Source organism: Osmerus mordax, chromosome 28 (assembly GCF_038355195.1).
Source record: "Osmerus mordax isolate fOsmMor3 chromosome 28, fOsmMor3.pri, whole genome shotgun sequence".
Classification (NCBI taxonomy): Eukaryota; Metazoa; Chordata; class Actinopteri; order Osmeriformes; family Osmeridae; genus Osmerus; species Osmerus mordax.
Window position 1 is genome coordinate 265,420 of NC_090077.1, and position 15,000 is coordinate 280,419.

A 15,000-nucleotide genomic window follows, 5' to 3' on the forward strand; every position below is an offset into this window, starting at 1 on the left:
GAGGCTCTGGGCTGGCAGCAGGGCATCTGTGGGTAGATCAGAGACAATGGTGGCAGACACTCCAGCACGCTTCAAACAGCATCGCCTCGATGTTGCATCCCTGGCTGTGTTTTCCTGGGCTGGTGTGTCCAGGGTCAGGGTCCCCTCAAGCTCATCTCCATCAGCACTGGAGCTGCCCTATCTCTGTCAAGGAAAGGCAGGACTTTTTAAAACACTTGGCAATCGATTTCAACTCCCACCGCCAAGCAACATAAATGTTGTTTGTTGAAACTGATGGTGTTGACATTGAATGTATTGGGACCCTGGCCTGCCGCTGCCCAGAGAAACACAAGCAGGTCTCTCTCATTCCAACAAGCTTTCTTATCGCTGTCTTTATCCTTTGATGTTTGTTTAATTGGTTTTCTATTACCCTGTTTTGCAGCTTTTTTCCCCTCAGTATTATCAGTTTCGATCATTTTTACTGCAGCTACGGTTTACTGTTATTTTCTTTGAGTGCGCAGATATGTCGTGGTCTGCTGTGTGGGTGTGTGAGTGTGTTCTGTATGTGCATACCTGCATGGCTTGGTTTAGAAACTTCACTGTTTATATCTGTTTATTCATTTGTATCCTGCTTTGACGGTATTAAGCTCGGTTTTGCCTCCATGCAGCTTAAACGCAATTCTGCATGTGGAGCACCACTGTCATCAGCATTCATCTATCCCCTCATTTCTCCCTCCCTCCCCCCCTCACCCCCTCCCTCCCCTCCTCCTCCTACTTCCACTCCCTTCATCGTCAACTCTGTGCCAAATGTACTCTGAGACGCAGCCCGAGACAGCTAGCGTTTTCCTTAGCACGCTACGAGGACGCTCTCTAAATATCAATTACACTTTCATCTGTAGCGCACCTCTCCCGACCGCTCAGACAGCAAAAAAGCACACTGCACAGGAATGAGTACAGATAACAAATTCATATGCCTCCACGGAAAAAAAAGGTTTTAATAACATTTCGTGATAACGATCTCTTAAAAAAGGCTGGCTCTGTATTTTGTCTTCACTGAAATTAGAGTTTCGTTGTGGTATATTAGCTCATTTATATCCAGCTACTCTTTATTGCAAGGTTTGTCTTTATCTGCTAATGACAGCGCGTTACCAGCCTGAATGAAAAGCAATTAAACAGTCAGAAGTGCAGATGATCCTCCCAGCGGAAATATTTACAAGCCCATCCCTGCCCTCCCTGCCTGTCCTACCTCCACACCCGCCTGCCCACGCTCTGGTCTCTCCTGTGGACCCAGTCCTCCTCCACACCCGCCTGCCCTCGCTCTGTCTCTCCTGTGGACCCAGTCCTCCTCCACACCCGCCTGCCCTCGCTCTGGTCTCTCCTGTGGACCCAGTCCTCCTCCACACCCGCCTGCCCTCGCTCTGGTCTCTCCTGTGGACCCAGTCCTCCTCCACACCCGCCTGCCCACGCTCTGGTCTCTCCTGTGGACCCAGTCCTCCTCCACACCCGGCCTGCCCACGCTCTGGTCTCTCCTGTGGACCCAGTCCTCCTCCTGGTGGGTTAGGGCTAGTGTGGTCTCTCCTGTGGACCCAGTCCTCCTCCTGGTGGGTTAGGGCTAGTGTGGTCTCTCCTGTGGACCCAGTCCTCCTCCTGGTGGGTTAGAGCTAGTGTGGTCTCTCCTGTGGACCAAGTCCTCCTCCTGGTGGGTTAGGGCTAGTGTGGTCTCTCCTGTGGACCCAGTCCTCCTCCTGGTGGGTTAGGGCTAGTGTGGTCTCTCCTGTGGACCCAGTCCTCCTCCTGGTGGGCTGGGTCGCTCTCTCAGTACATGGAAACACTGTCTGTCTGTCTGTCTTGGCCCAGTCTGTCTCTCTGTGTGACATCTTCACCTCTCCCCCACCCCTCCTCCTCCTCCCTCCCTTCCATCGCCCTTCCCCCTCCTCCTCCTCCTCTACCATCCTCCTGCTACCATTGTGACCAGTCAGTCTCCCCCAACACAGAACCTTTCATCTGTCAAGATGGAACGTTCCAAGGCTGTACCTTATGTAGTGCAAATGTTACTAACCATATTTATGGAGCTTCCCTCCTTCCTTCCCTCCCTCCCCCCCTCTGTTCCAGCCGGGGTCATATCTCTCCCCTGTCTGAGGGAATGAGTCCTTGCCCCCCCCCCCCCCCCCCCCTCTCTCTCTTTCCTCTCCTCCGACCTGTAGTCATCTCTGTGTGTCACTCCAATTTATGAGTTCATTACCGAGGCTATATTGAGAGAGGGGTGGAGGGGGGTGGAGAGGGATAGAGGGAGGAAGGGGGGGGGGGATTAGGGAGTGGGAGAGGGGAGAGGGGAGAGGAGAAGTAAGCAGGAGAATGAAGAAAAAGTACTTTTAAAAAGAGAATGGGAGAGGGAGACGACCGCAGGAGGAATGAAGGAGACAGTGAGAGAACCAGAACTACAAAGGCAGAGAGAGAATTGAGAAATTGACTCAGAGTGAAAAGACCGAGAGAGAAAGAGATAGAGGGGGGGGGGGAAAATTACTGAATAGGGGGGAAATTGAGAGAGGAGAAAGAGAGCTATTTCTTCCCCTGTCTGCTGAGGTTGTGTGTGTCTCTGCTCCCCTGCACGGTTTGTGTGATTATCACTAACCCTCCCCTCCGCCCTGTCTTGTGGGGCAACTGTCTCTGGACACTCTCACAGCCATCTGCCCCGGGGGTAAACAAGGTTAGACCACTCCTAAACACCTCTGTTTCTACAGCTTTGGCCTGGATCCAGGATCTGGTCTTGACATGGTTATCATGGTGCATTATGGGAACGGTACATACTGGTTATCTTATTATGTCACTTCTAATGGTTTGGTTTCACAGGAAACGCATTCTCTGTCTTATTTAAGAGGCGTCTTACAACAGAAGAACAGCAGGCCTCTCGTACGATGCCTGGAAGATTGCTTGCACACAGTCGATGCTAAATGTGTTACGTTTTACGGAGTTCATTTACAGATCGTTCCTTAAAAGTTGTTTTCGTGCTCCACGACTTATTCGATACGCGTTTCCTCGTTGACGTTTCTGGGTTCCTCTCCCAGGGAGAAGAGACGCGTCGCCGAGGGTGATTTCCTCTGCTTCCTGTCGACTGTGTTTGCGTCGGTGTTTGGTAGCAAGACAACCTGAGGAGGTGATGGCTGTGCCTCTCCAGGAGGGAGGGAGGGAGGGAGGGAGGGAGGGAGGGAGGGAGGGAGGGAGGGAGGGAGGGAGGGAGGGAGGGAGGGAGGGAGGGAGGGAGGGAGGGAGGGAGGGAGGGAGGGAGGGAGGGAGGGAGGGAGGGAGGGAGGGAGGGAGGGAGGGAGGGAGGATAGCAGGGAGAGGGGGAGGAAGAGGGGGGAGACTGGGGAGGGGAGAGACAGGAGCAGGGAATAGCAGACTCTTCAATCTAATAACTCCCATAACAGAAGGCTACTCTGGTTTCACAATCTAGATCCTACTGTTTCTTGTATTTCTAAAGAGAACCGATTTAAAATATAATTCTGTTTCTCATGTGTCACAACAAGACTACCCACAGTTTTCCGTTCTGTAACGTTCACAGGTGTTTTCTGGGTAACAACACGAAATGTGGCTCGGAGCGTGATTTTGATATGTTCCTTTTCAACATGATGACGCACTCTGCCAGTGGGAGACAAACCCTGTAATTTCCTTGAACGCCACATTAGCCTGCATCATTCAGTCGCAGTCGGCGTTTCTCCATTTTCATCGCGTTTCCTTTCTTTTCCTGCCCGCATTCACCGCGATCACCATGCGGTGTCCTGTTCCCTGACACCATGCGGTGTCCTGGTCCCTGACACCATGCGGTGTCCTGTTCCCTGACACCACACAAGGCTCCTAGCTCTCCTGATTTTGTCTCTCTGTGGGACTCCACTTCAGGTAGCGTTCGGACCCGCTAAATTGCGCTCTGATTGATGTCCAATAACAGTTTTTTGCCAGCACCCACTCCATCTGAATAGGGTTCCCCTGCCATGTTTCCCATCTCGTCCTGTGTAGGAGAAGGCTTTCTTTGGAGGTTTGTTTGACAAAAGAATCATGACTCACACCTGTGAGGGAGGGTAATCTGGATCATGGAAAGACACTTAAGGGTTTAGATAAGGCTGTTTTGTAGAAATGTACAACTTTAGACCCAACACAGCTATGAGAACAAACCTAACACAACTAAGAGCAGAGACTTAAGAAGAAGGGTTTATTAAGGGTTTTTATGTAAAAGCGAACAGACTGTCACCTTGTGTGTTTGAGGCAAGCAGATGCTCATCCAGTTGGATATATGTGGCACTATCTAAATCCTTCACACCTACATGAATTTATATTAGTAGGAGTTCTGGAAGGATTACAGACATGTTGTGTGATGTGGAGAAGACAAGCTGGCATTTCTATGATAGGCCACAGAAGGGTTAGCTTAGCCCATCCCAGATCCTGACTAAGCTACGTTGGAAACACGGCCGTCGAACTGTGAGCGTCTTCGGTCCTGACTCAACAGGGACGATCATGGCTCTCACTGCCCCCTAACACATCGTCATACATCCAGGCTTACTGCTAATTGGCCTCCTCTTGTGTTAAGTGTTGCCTCATGTACCCAGCCAGTCAACATGTCACACAGTCAACCAGCCAGCCAGTCCCACAGCCAGCCAGTCAGTCATACAGTCAGCCAGTCAGTCATACAGTCAGCCAGTCAGTCATACAGTCAGCCAGCCAGTCATACAGTCAGCCAGCCAGCCAGTCCCACAGCCAGCCAGCCAGTCCCACAGCCAGCCAGTCAGTCATACAGTCAGCCAGCCAGCCAGTCCCACAGCCAGCCAGTCAGTCATACAGTCAGCCAGTCAGTCATACAGTCAGCCAGTCAGTCATACAGTCAGAGTTAGACACATCAGTCCTCTGCCTGGTTGAGATGTCATCATGTTCATGTTCATCATGTTCAGACTGTGCCTTTGTCCTGTTAATGACTGTGGTCAGCGGCTGTAGCCTCTCCACAACCCCCACAGCCTCCACAGCCTCCACAACCCCCACAGCCTCCACAGCCTCCACAACCCCCACATCCTCCACAGCCTCCACAACCCCCACATCCTCCACAGCCTCCACAACCCCCACAGCCTCCACAGCCTCACTGGGATGTCAAGCAGCCTTTGAAGTCCGTTCAGCTCACAATGACATCAGTATAGCCTGGACAGAAGCCCCAGTCTGGAGACAGCCAGGGTGTGTTTGAAGGACTGCTCCCTCGTCACTGTGTGTTTGTGTGGCTCACACCAGGGCGACCGCTGTGTTTCCCCGTCGTGGAGCTAGCGTGCGTAGCTCGGGTTGTTTTGATAGCGACTTCTATCTGGGAGTGTGGAGACGTAGTGTGTGTTTAATATCTGCGTGCCGTGGCTCTAGGCTGTGTGAAATTCAAATCAAATCGTCGGTTAGGAGTGGTGAGGCCCTCGCTGTTACAGAAGACTTGAGAGGGAGAACACACACACACAAACACACAAACACACACATACACACACACAGATGACATGTCACCTTGACATCGTGTACTGTCAATAAAAAAGGCGATAAATAAAACGGTAGATGTTGTGTCTCCTCGGGCAGAAGTCCTTTAAACGGTATTAAACGTCACTTTTGAAACAGTGTAAGGTCAACAACAGCAGGAAGACGACACATAGAAAGTTTTCCTCAGAAGTCGACTGGGACTGAAACGAGCCTTGCACAGGATCCAAGCCAGCCAGCCAACCAACCAGAAGTCACCTTGATTTCCAACGCTGTTATCTTTTTGATTGGTCAGAGGCTGTCCTCTGTGGAACCCTCTCTCCCTTCCCTCCTCCCTTTCTCCCCTCCTTCTCCTCTCTCCCTTCCCCCATCTGTCCCTTCCCTCCCTCCCTCCCTCCCTCCCTCCCATCCCTCCCCCCCCGTAAACCCCCATCCCTTTTGAAGTCAAGATGAGAAACAATTGACTGCATACATGAAAGATTCAAATCTTCAAAGCTCTTTTTCGAGAGGCCTTGGTTAGGGGTCGTCCCCCTGTCCCTCCATGCGGGAGGGAAGGCGTGTCACAGAGCAACCCCAGTCGATGCTGCGTTTTCTGGGGAAGAGGGCGAGCCGCCCCCCCCTGCTCTGGAGGAAGACATCCGACAGAGGGTCAGAAACCTCTTAATGTCGTTAAACTGCCATAACAGGTCTTCTGTGTTCTTCAGTGGTAGTGGGTGAATGGAGGTCAAGCTGCGAGTAAGACAGAGGACTGACTGCTAATTAACTTCAAAGCTTCTCATCCAAAACGTCTCAGAAATGCTGCGTGTTCTGTAGTCGAACACGGTTTTAGCGGTCGGACTTTGATTCTACTCGGTCCAAGGGAACAGGTAAAGTCTATCAGTGGACACCAAAGAAACTTCATACTTCCAGACTAAACTTACCCTTTTTTGGAAACCCTATGTGTGTTATTTTAGCATGAAACGCGATTCCCGTAGTCTAAACTTTCCTTGGGATCATTAGTATTCATTGATTTAGTGTTCATACGGTTGTCTCACATGGGTTTCCATGTCCCTCTCTTCATAAGTAAGCAACCAAGACTAAGATGGATGTCGTTATGTTCCAGAAGGGTTCTGGAACGAGAGCTCTATCTCTGCCAGGAACACTGTACAGTACAATACGTCCTCCCCTTGCATTTTTTAAAAGTAAATATTTAAAACGATTTCGGAGGTCGAAAAACCTCAAGTATGACTTTCGGTCCGTTGTTATTATTTTAGTCAGAAGTTTGAGTCCAAAGCTATGGTAATTCTTCTCCCTGCCCTCCTGTCATCTCTCTCTCCAGGCTGAGTCACACACACACACCGCACGTCTGAATTACAGTGTAGAGCAGCGCTACGCTCCCTGTGTGAGGAGAATACAGGTATTCGTCAAACAGCAGACAAGTCATGTTTATAAAGATGTCCTGATCTCTCAGCGAAATGGAAGAAGAAGAAAATGGAGGAAAGAAAGTCTGAGAAATGAATGATAGAAAAGCATATTTGTCCTTCCCTCCCTCCCACTCTCTCTCTCTCTCCCTCTCTTCTCTCTCTCTCTTCTCTCTCTCTCTTCTCCCTCTCTTATCTCCCCCTCTCTTCTCCTTCTCTTCTCCCTCTCTCTCCCCCTCCCTCTCTCCCCCTCTCTTCTCTCTCTCTTCTCTCTCTCTCTCTCTCTTCCCCCTCTCTTCTCCCTCCCTCTCGCCTCTTCACACTCTCCTTATATCTCCTTCCCTGTCTCCCTTCTTTATTTCCCTCCCTCCTACTCCCCCTCCCTCTCTACCTCCCCCCCCCCCTCCCTCTCTCTGACGTGACCCTCTTCAGATAAGCAGCAGATGTTCCTTCCCCCGGCCGGTCACTTAGTCAACCGAGGCCAGAGCGTAGCACAGGTCATCCTTTAATGCAGCGGTCTCCAGATACCTCTCTCCCTCTCATCCCTCCCTTCTCACACGCTATCTGTCGCATCTAACAGACACTCGGGCTGATAAGCAAGCCATTTGGCCGGAGGAAGGGGGTTAGACGAGCTGTGTTGTTAATGAAGGGGGTGAAGGCCGGGGCAGAGTTACAGATGGGCTGGAAGACTTCCCCCGGCCTCCTTCCCCCGGCCTCCTTCCCCCGGCCTCCTTCCCCCGGCCTCCTTCCCCAGGCCTCCTTCCTCCGGCCTCCTTCCTCCGGCCTCCTTCCCCCGGTCTCCTTCCCCAGGCCTCCCTCCCCAGGCCTGCCTCCCTCGGCCTCCCTCCTCCGGCCTCCCTCCCCAGGCCTCCCTCCCCCGGCTCCAGGAGGGTGTGTGTGTATCTGTGTTGCGTCTCTGGGGATCACGAGGGCCTCGTTCTGCTGAGGTGGGAGATCTCACACATGCGATGGCATGGATTCAGCGGGCATGCTTGAACTAGATCATGTGCATCATTTCTCCTCCTCCTCCTGCACCTCCTCCCCTCCTCCTTCCCTCCCCTCCATCCATCATCACCTCTGGCCTTCTTCTGCTCCTCGTACGAACCATCTCCTCTCAACCCGCTCATCATCCTCCCCCTCCTCCCCTGCTCTCTGAGTTATGGCAGAACACAACCAGAGTGTGCACCGGTGTCTCGGAGCTCCAGCATGCGTGATAGGACCCACCTGTCTAATACCCCCCTTGATGTGTAGTAACTGATCTACACCAGCCAAAGGTCAGGTGTGACTTATTATAACTCCCTCCCTGCTGAGTTCTACACATCTGGATGTAACCCAAGTAACATGACTGAGCTTAAGGCCTCCACATAGATCAGCCTTCTGGAGAATCTCGCCGTCTCCGTCTGACGCAGACTCGGTTTAGATCAGGGCGTGTCTCACGGGAGATTTACGCTGACAAGACAGCGCCTGGACTTTAAGCTTTGAAGCGAAAGTAGAAATACAAGCACAGCTACTCCCGGCTGCATGCTCAGGCGCAAGGTTCAGTCGCTGAAGTGAGGCTTCAAACCACCTCCTTTACATATTCAGGAGGCTGCTAGCGCAAGGCAGCCAGGATTTTTAAGTGTTTTACTTTACAGATTTTCTCTTTTATTGAACTATCTCATCAGTCGGTCTTAACACCAAAGTCCCCTTGAAAGCTCTCCTCTTCACGACAGTGATGACACAGCTTATTTGATTTACAGGCTAATCACGGCTTTTAATATATTCTCTGATATATGAAAGATGGTATCGTCGCGTTATGAAAAGAGAATAATTTGTTTCTTGGAGGCTGTGCTCTGCTTGCCTCCCGTCTATCTCCACTCGCATCTCTCTTCATTCCAGGCAAGGCTTTTTTATCCAGGATTCTGTGTTGCTTAACCTCCAAAAACTTTATTTTCCTGTCATCAGGTTTCTCTCTTTCGGCAAGGTGGAATTGTAAGCAAATTTCCTTGGGAAGATATCAAACATTTTCTACCCTGCTGATGGAATTGTTTTTTTCCATCTCTTTTGTTCCAACTTTTTTGGGATAAATATTGTTTTATTGTTTCAGCTGTGGCCTTTACGGTTGGAAAGTGTCCTCTAACTTGGTTTGGCACAAAACATCGACAGCTTCACTGGTCAACAACTCTCTTCGCTCTTCTATCTACAATGACTTCATCCCTTCATCCTTCCGCTCATCCCTGCAGGCGTCATCCGTGAGAGCTACCAGAAGGGTCACGACCAGCTGGTACCTGTCACCCTGCTGGCCATCGCCGTCATCCTGGCCTTCGCCATGGGCGCCATCTTCTCCGGAATCATCGTGTACTGTGTGTGCGACCACCGGAGGAGAGACAGCAGCCTGCCGGTCCGCAAGGACAAGGAGAGCCTGCGCCGGGGCTCCATGAACAGGTGACGGGGGTTTAGTTTGGGATGTAGGGATGTAATGATTAGTACAGCCATCAGGAGTCAGGGATAACATATGGAAGCAGATCAGTGACATCGTGTTTTGAGTTTTAAAAGGCATTGAATACTTAATATTGAGAAGAATGTTTGTGTTCGAATTTGAGCAACCTGAATTTCTGAACCTTGAATTTTTTGGATCAGAATATTTTGGATCAGAATTTTTTGGATCAGAATTTTTTGGATCAGAATTTGTATTTTTTTACATTGAAATAAATTCATATTGTGAATATTGTGAAATCTGTGTGTTGGCAGTGTGACCAAGCTGACAGGGCTGTTTGAGACCCAGGCCAAAGATGGCCGCCCGGAAGCCGTCCTCACCCCCCTGATGCACAACGGCCGGCTGGCCAACGGCAAGCTGCTGATCAAGGCCGATCAGCACCACCTGGACCTGGCTGCCCTTCCCACCCCGGAATCCACCCCCATGCAGCCCCGCCGCAAGCCCAGCCGAGGCAGCCGCGAGTGGGAGAGGAACCAGAATCTGATCAACGCCTGCACTAAGGACCTCCCCCCGATGGGAACCCCTGTGATCCCCACCGACCTCCCCCTGAGGGCCTCCCCCGGACACATCCCCAGCGTGGTGGTCCTGCCCCTCCCCCAGCACCAGCAGACCTACCAGCACCAGGCCTACCAACACGAGTACGTGGAGCAACCCCACCGGAGCGATCTGAGCCTGGACCAGGACCTGGGGGCCACGCTGGAGTACAAGACCATGAAGAGCCCCTGTCACAGCCTGGGGCTGGGGGAGGCCGGCGAGGGGGCCCTGCCCCCCCGGGTGCCCCAGAGGGAGGCCTCGCTCACCGTGCCCCCCTCCGTGCCCCAGATGGGGAAGCGCCTGGAGGTGCATTCCTCCGTCTATGGGCGGGGCTACGCCGCCAAGGCAGCCTCCGCCGCCTCCTCCGCCCTCAAGAAGCACAACACCAACTCGTCCAACTCCTCGCTCCTGTCTCGGCACCAGGGCTTTGCCCGCGTGGAGAGCCCGCCCCCGGCGCCGCAGAGGGTGGACTCCATACACCTGACCACGCTGGGGATGTCGTTGTCGCGGCAACCTAGCATGGGCTCCTACGGGTCCCTGCCGAGGTCGGGGGTCAAACATCTGAAGCCCGACGTCCCTCCCAAGCCGTCCTTGGTGTCGCTGTCGACCAAAGGTCAAGTCCAGTGACTCCTGCACGTAGTCGGGACGGTTTGAACACACACTCATACACACACACACACACACAAAAAGAAACAGGGAGAGCAATCTTGCAACGTCTCGTTTCAAGTCTCTTCGTTCGATTTTATTTTATTTGAAAAGATTTGTATTTTCAGGTTGGGTTGTTCCGTGCAGAGAAACATGCAACACATTTTCTTTTCTTTTTTCAAGAAAACATTTTCTTTTTATATATATATGTGTAAATATTATACAAAAAAAAATGGTTGTTGTTGATGTTGTTGTTGTGGTGGAGCTCCGCTCTGCGCGGTCCCGGTCCCTCCGGAACGACGAGAAAACAGACGTGAATATTTGAATCCAACAACCTCCACCTCTGACTCAAACATTCGACAAGGACGCTCAACCAAACTTTGGTTTACCCAACAGACTGCCAAAAGCACATGAAACCACACACAGGGAGGTGGATCGCTTGTATATTTTTGAGTGGACACGAACCCAGCGGGCACTAGGACCCAGTAAAGAGTGGGACTGGAGGGTTTTTTCATTGGGGAAACTGTGAAGAGCAGCTCAGTGTTAATAAGGCTACAGGACACAGCGAGCACGCTCTCCCTGGGTTCTCTGTCTTCCTGGGTTCTCTGTCCGGGATCAGAGAACCCTCCGTGGTTCTGGTTCCTGAATAACACACATGACTGTTAATACTAATAGCTTGTCGTATTTATTTTTTAATAAGTGCTTTTGAAAAGAAGAGTCTGCCTTTTTAGGCCCGGAAAGAGAGAGCGAGAGAGAGAAAGAGAGATCTTTTAATATTAATTAATCAAGTGTGAAGATTATTTAAAGTCATTAAACTGGAGCCAGTACAACCTTAAGCCTAAAGTTCCGCCAGACATGTTTCCTGGGCGGCACATTGGGACCAGGGGTTTTCGTTACGCAGGTCTCCTGTACTGTACGGTGGGACCAGGGGTTTTCGTTACGCAGGTCTCCTGTACTGTACGGTGGGACCAGGGGTTTTCGTTACGCAGGTCTCCTGTACTGTACGGTGGGACCAGGGGTTTTCGTTACGCAGGTCTCCTGTACTGTACGGTGGGACCAGGGGTTTTCGTTACGCAGGTCTCCTGTACTGTACGGTGGGACCAGGGGTTTTCGTTACGCAGGTCTCCTGTACTGTACGGTGGGACCAGGGGTTTTCGTTACGCAGGTCTCCTGTACTGTACGGTGGGACCAGGGGTTTTCGTTACGCAGGTCTCCTGTACTGTACGGTGGGACCAGGGGTTTTCGTTACGCAGGTCTCCTGTACTGTACGGTGGGACCAGGGGTTTCTCCTAGCTTGAGATATTCGTGACCTCTAACCCTAACCCTCTGTGACTAGAGGGGATATTTATTTACTGTGCCGGATGGGGCTCCTCCACGTCTACGCAGTCAGAAAAAAACACACACTCAGAACTCCTGAAACTCCCCCCCTCACTCCTCCAATGGGCATCCCTCAACCAGCACTGTGGCTTTATGTCAGCCAGTAACCTTCGTCCTGATTGGCTGCTGGCTCACTGCGTGCCATCATGGTTCACTTCTACATGTAAAAGTGCAAAACAAAAAAGGGAGAGAAAGAGAGAAATAAATAAGCAACAACAATATGGAAATCTACGTACACTTGCACTCAGAGAAAGAGATGGGGGGGGGGGGGGGGTGGGGGGGAATGGCTACGGGCATTGTGCCGGCTCTGGAGGGCGTCCATCTTGGCTTGTTGAAATGCCGTTTTTTCTCTGAGTGGCTCACGTCAACAGGCAGGCCTCCCTTGTGGGTAACATCCGCTCCTGGTCTCCTCTTCTCTTCCACGTGTAAATTTGTGCCTTACACCCTGAAGTAGTGACAATTCTGTTCTCTTTTTTTTTGTTGCTGTTAACTATGTTTCTTTCTAGTCTATTTCTGATCATTTTACCTGGTTTGGTTAAAAAAAAAAAAAAGAAGGAAAAAAAGGCAATTTAAGAATTTAGGTGTTCTTGTTGTAATTTTGGTCCCTAGCAATTTACAAACCAAGGGTTGGAAGGGAGAAAAGTCTCTCTCCTCTCCTCCTCTCTTCTCCTCTCCTCCTCTCTTCTCTCTTCTCTCCTCTTCTCCTCTCCTCCTCTCTTCTCTCCTCTTCTCCTCTCCTCCTCTCTCCTCTCTTCTCCTCTCTTCTCCTCTCCTCCTCTCTTCTCTCTTCTCTCCTCTTCTCCTCTCTTCTCTCCTCTTCTCCTCTCCTCCTCTCTTCTCCTCTCCTCTCCTCCTCTCTTCTCCTCTTCTCCTCTCTTCTCTTCTCCTCCTCTCTTCTCCTCTATTCGCCTCTTCCTCTCCTCCTCTCTTCCCATTCCCTCCAGTACATTAATCTTTGTGGTTCATTTTTCTGATTGTGCCAATGATGCGCTTAAAACAGCCCTTTTGTTGTGATGGCAGTGTCTACAATAATGTTGTGAGTGTTATTATTTTTAATTTCACACCTTAAAGTCCTGGTATTTGTTTTTACTTTAACTTTCTTTTTTTTCTGTTTGAATTGAATTTGACGTGAAATAATTGATGATAAATGTTTGTTTTTGGAGAGGGTTTCTGTCGTCCTCGCTGGTGCGCTGGGACCCCACACCTCACTAACTATGAGAAACACACCTGTGTACGGACACATTTCCCATACCTGGGTCGAATCCAGATTTGGAACACTTGAAAGTATTGAGGTGAGTTTGATTTAACATTCTTGTTAGAGGTTGCACTCCTTAGGGCCCTCGGCCCCATTGGTGTCATCACGTCGGGTGATATAAATCAAGTGCGCCACAAGTAGCTAACTGCATTTGCAGATGTTGTTTTGACCCAGGTGTGCCAGTGTCCAAGTGTTTGTTACCACTCCCCTTCTACATAGGCTGGTTCCTGTTGTAGAGAAGAACTCTTCTAATATTAGAAGACCTTACATATTGTTATTCACCCCTTTTATAAAGATAAAACATGTTCAGGAAACGGATTAGAGATGTTTTTAATTCACTATCGAGCTAAACGCAAGAGAGCTTAGATTTATTTACCAATCCGACCTCTGTTTTCACTCTTTTCCTTGATGCACATTTTTACTGACCCTACTTTTCCCACACCCTCCCACCCCACCCCAAATCAAAAGAGCACTCTTATATTGACATGTACAGACAAGTACGTTTCTTGAACTCAAGCAGGCGTGCATTTCTAGTGGGAGAAAGACGTCTGTGTCCCCTTGGCATCCATCGTGAAGAGAACTTGTGGGGTAACACAAGGAAGTTCTGGAGGCAAGTGCTGTCTCCGTGGTAACTCAACTAACATGTACATAGATGCTTGTGGGGTTCAACTGCCAGGGACTGCGTCATGGCAACAGATTAGGGTTTCACTGAGATGAGAAGGGATTCAACTTGTAGGTCCTGATCCTGGTTCAGTTATTTCTCCAACTCTTTTTTGTTTGTTTTGTTGATAATTTAAAGTGAGTTGAACTGGATATTTGAGGTACAGTTATTTGGAAGAAATTTGTGGTAGTTTTCTGAGGTTTAAACTGAATCTGGATCAGTGTCCTGGGATTGTATATTCCCTGGTGTAACGTAAGAAAATGCTAGTGTTTCAACTTAGAGAATCTGAGTTCGCTGGTCACTTGGAAATACTGTATTCATGACCCCTGATGCCTTGAAAAATTGTAATTTGAGGATGCTAGTTATGAATAAGCTCTTACAACTTAACATTTGACTAACATAATAACATAATATGTGGGGATAAGTACATGTTGATTGTTTTGTTTTTTTATTGTTTTTTGTTTTTTTTAAGTTGAAACACTAATTTTTTTTTACCTGAACTCCCATCTTTGTAGAAGAGATATGGTGTGTGTCTCTCCTCTGGTCTCTGAAGGTTAGGGTGCACTGTAAGGGGGTTTGGTGTGTCTCTCTCCTCTGGTCTCTGAAGGTCAGGGTGCACTGTAAGGGGTTGGGTGTGTGCCTTTGTCTCTTAGAGTACACAGCTGGACACATCCGAGATGGACTCTCTCTCAAGATGTTTTTGAACTTTGTTAAGCTTGTAAGATATTGTGACGTCACCAGGTTTTCCTGCAGGTTTTCCTGCCTTCTACTTCTCCACTTCCCTAACATCTCTGAATCACAGCTTAATGTATGTTGTAAAGAAAAAGTCTCTTTAATAAATTGCAAAATGTAATAAAAAATAAAAAATACAATTCCTGTCATGAAGGTTGTTGTGGCATTTCCTGGCATTTCCTGACTACGTTTTACATCTTAACGCCTCCAAATAACCAAAACACTACTACGAAGACCAGAACTTAAAGCAGATCACCTTACAGCTGGTGAGAGTTCCACTCACTGGTGGGCTGAGGAAAACCACAAAACATTTAACCGTGATTAGTCCTTGTGTGTTTTCAGATCAAAGGGTTTCTCTGCAGATAAGACAAGTTGATAGGACTGGCGATAGCTGAGCCATGATGTTCAGACGAGTAGGGAAGCATGTGAACATCACATCATCAGATGTTTA

At 49.7% G+C, this 15,000-nt stretch overlaps 1 protein-coding gene and 1 long non-coding RNA gene across 2 annotated transcripts in view; both read left to right on the forward strand.

The window, feature by feature from the left end:
- sema6a (sema domain, transmembrane domain (TM), and cytoplasmic domain, (semaphorin) 6A) overlaps positions 1-10,519 on the forward strand; it is a 46,415-nt gene extending 35,896 nt beyond the window's left edge. Inside the window, 4 exon segments of the mRNA XM_067230918.1 lie at positions 5,693-5,726; positions 9,089-9,293; positions 9,600-10,488; positions 10,490-10,519. Coding sequence (XP_067087019.1) covers positions 5,693-5,726; positions 9,089-9,293; positions 9,600-10,488; positions 10,490-10,519 — 1,158 coding nt within the window.
- Positions 10,520-12,733: 2,214 nt separating this feature from the next.
- LOC136937999 (uncharacterized) lies at positions 12,734-14,698 on the forward strand. Its single transcript, XR_010875232.1, has 2 exons — positions 12,734-14,370; positions 14,425-14,698. It is a non-coding gene; the product is annotated as an uncharacterized lncRNA (long non-coding RNA).
- The last annotated feature ends 302 nt before the right edge of the window (positions 14,699-15,000 follow it).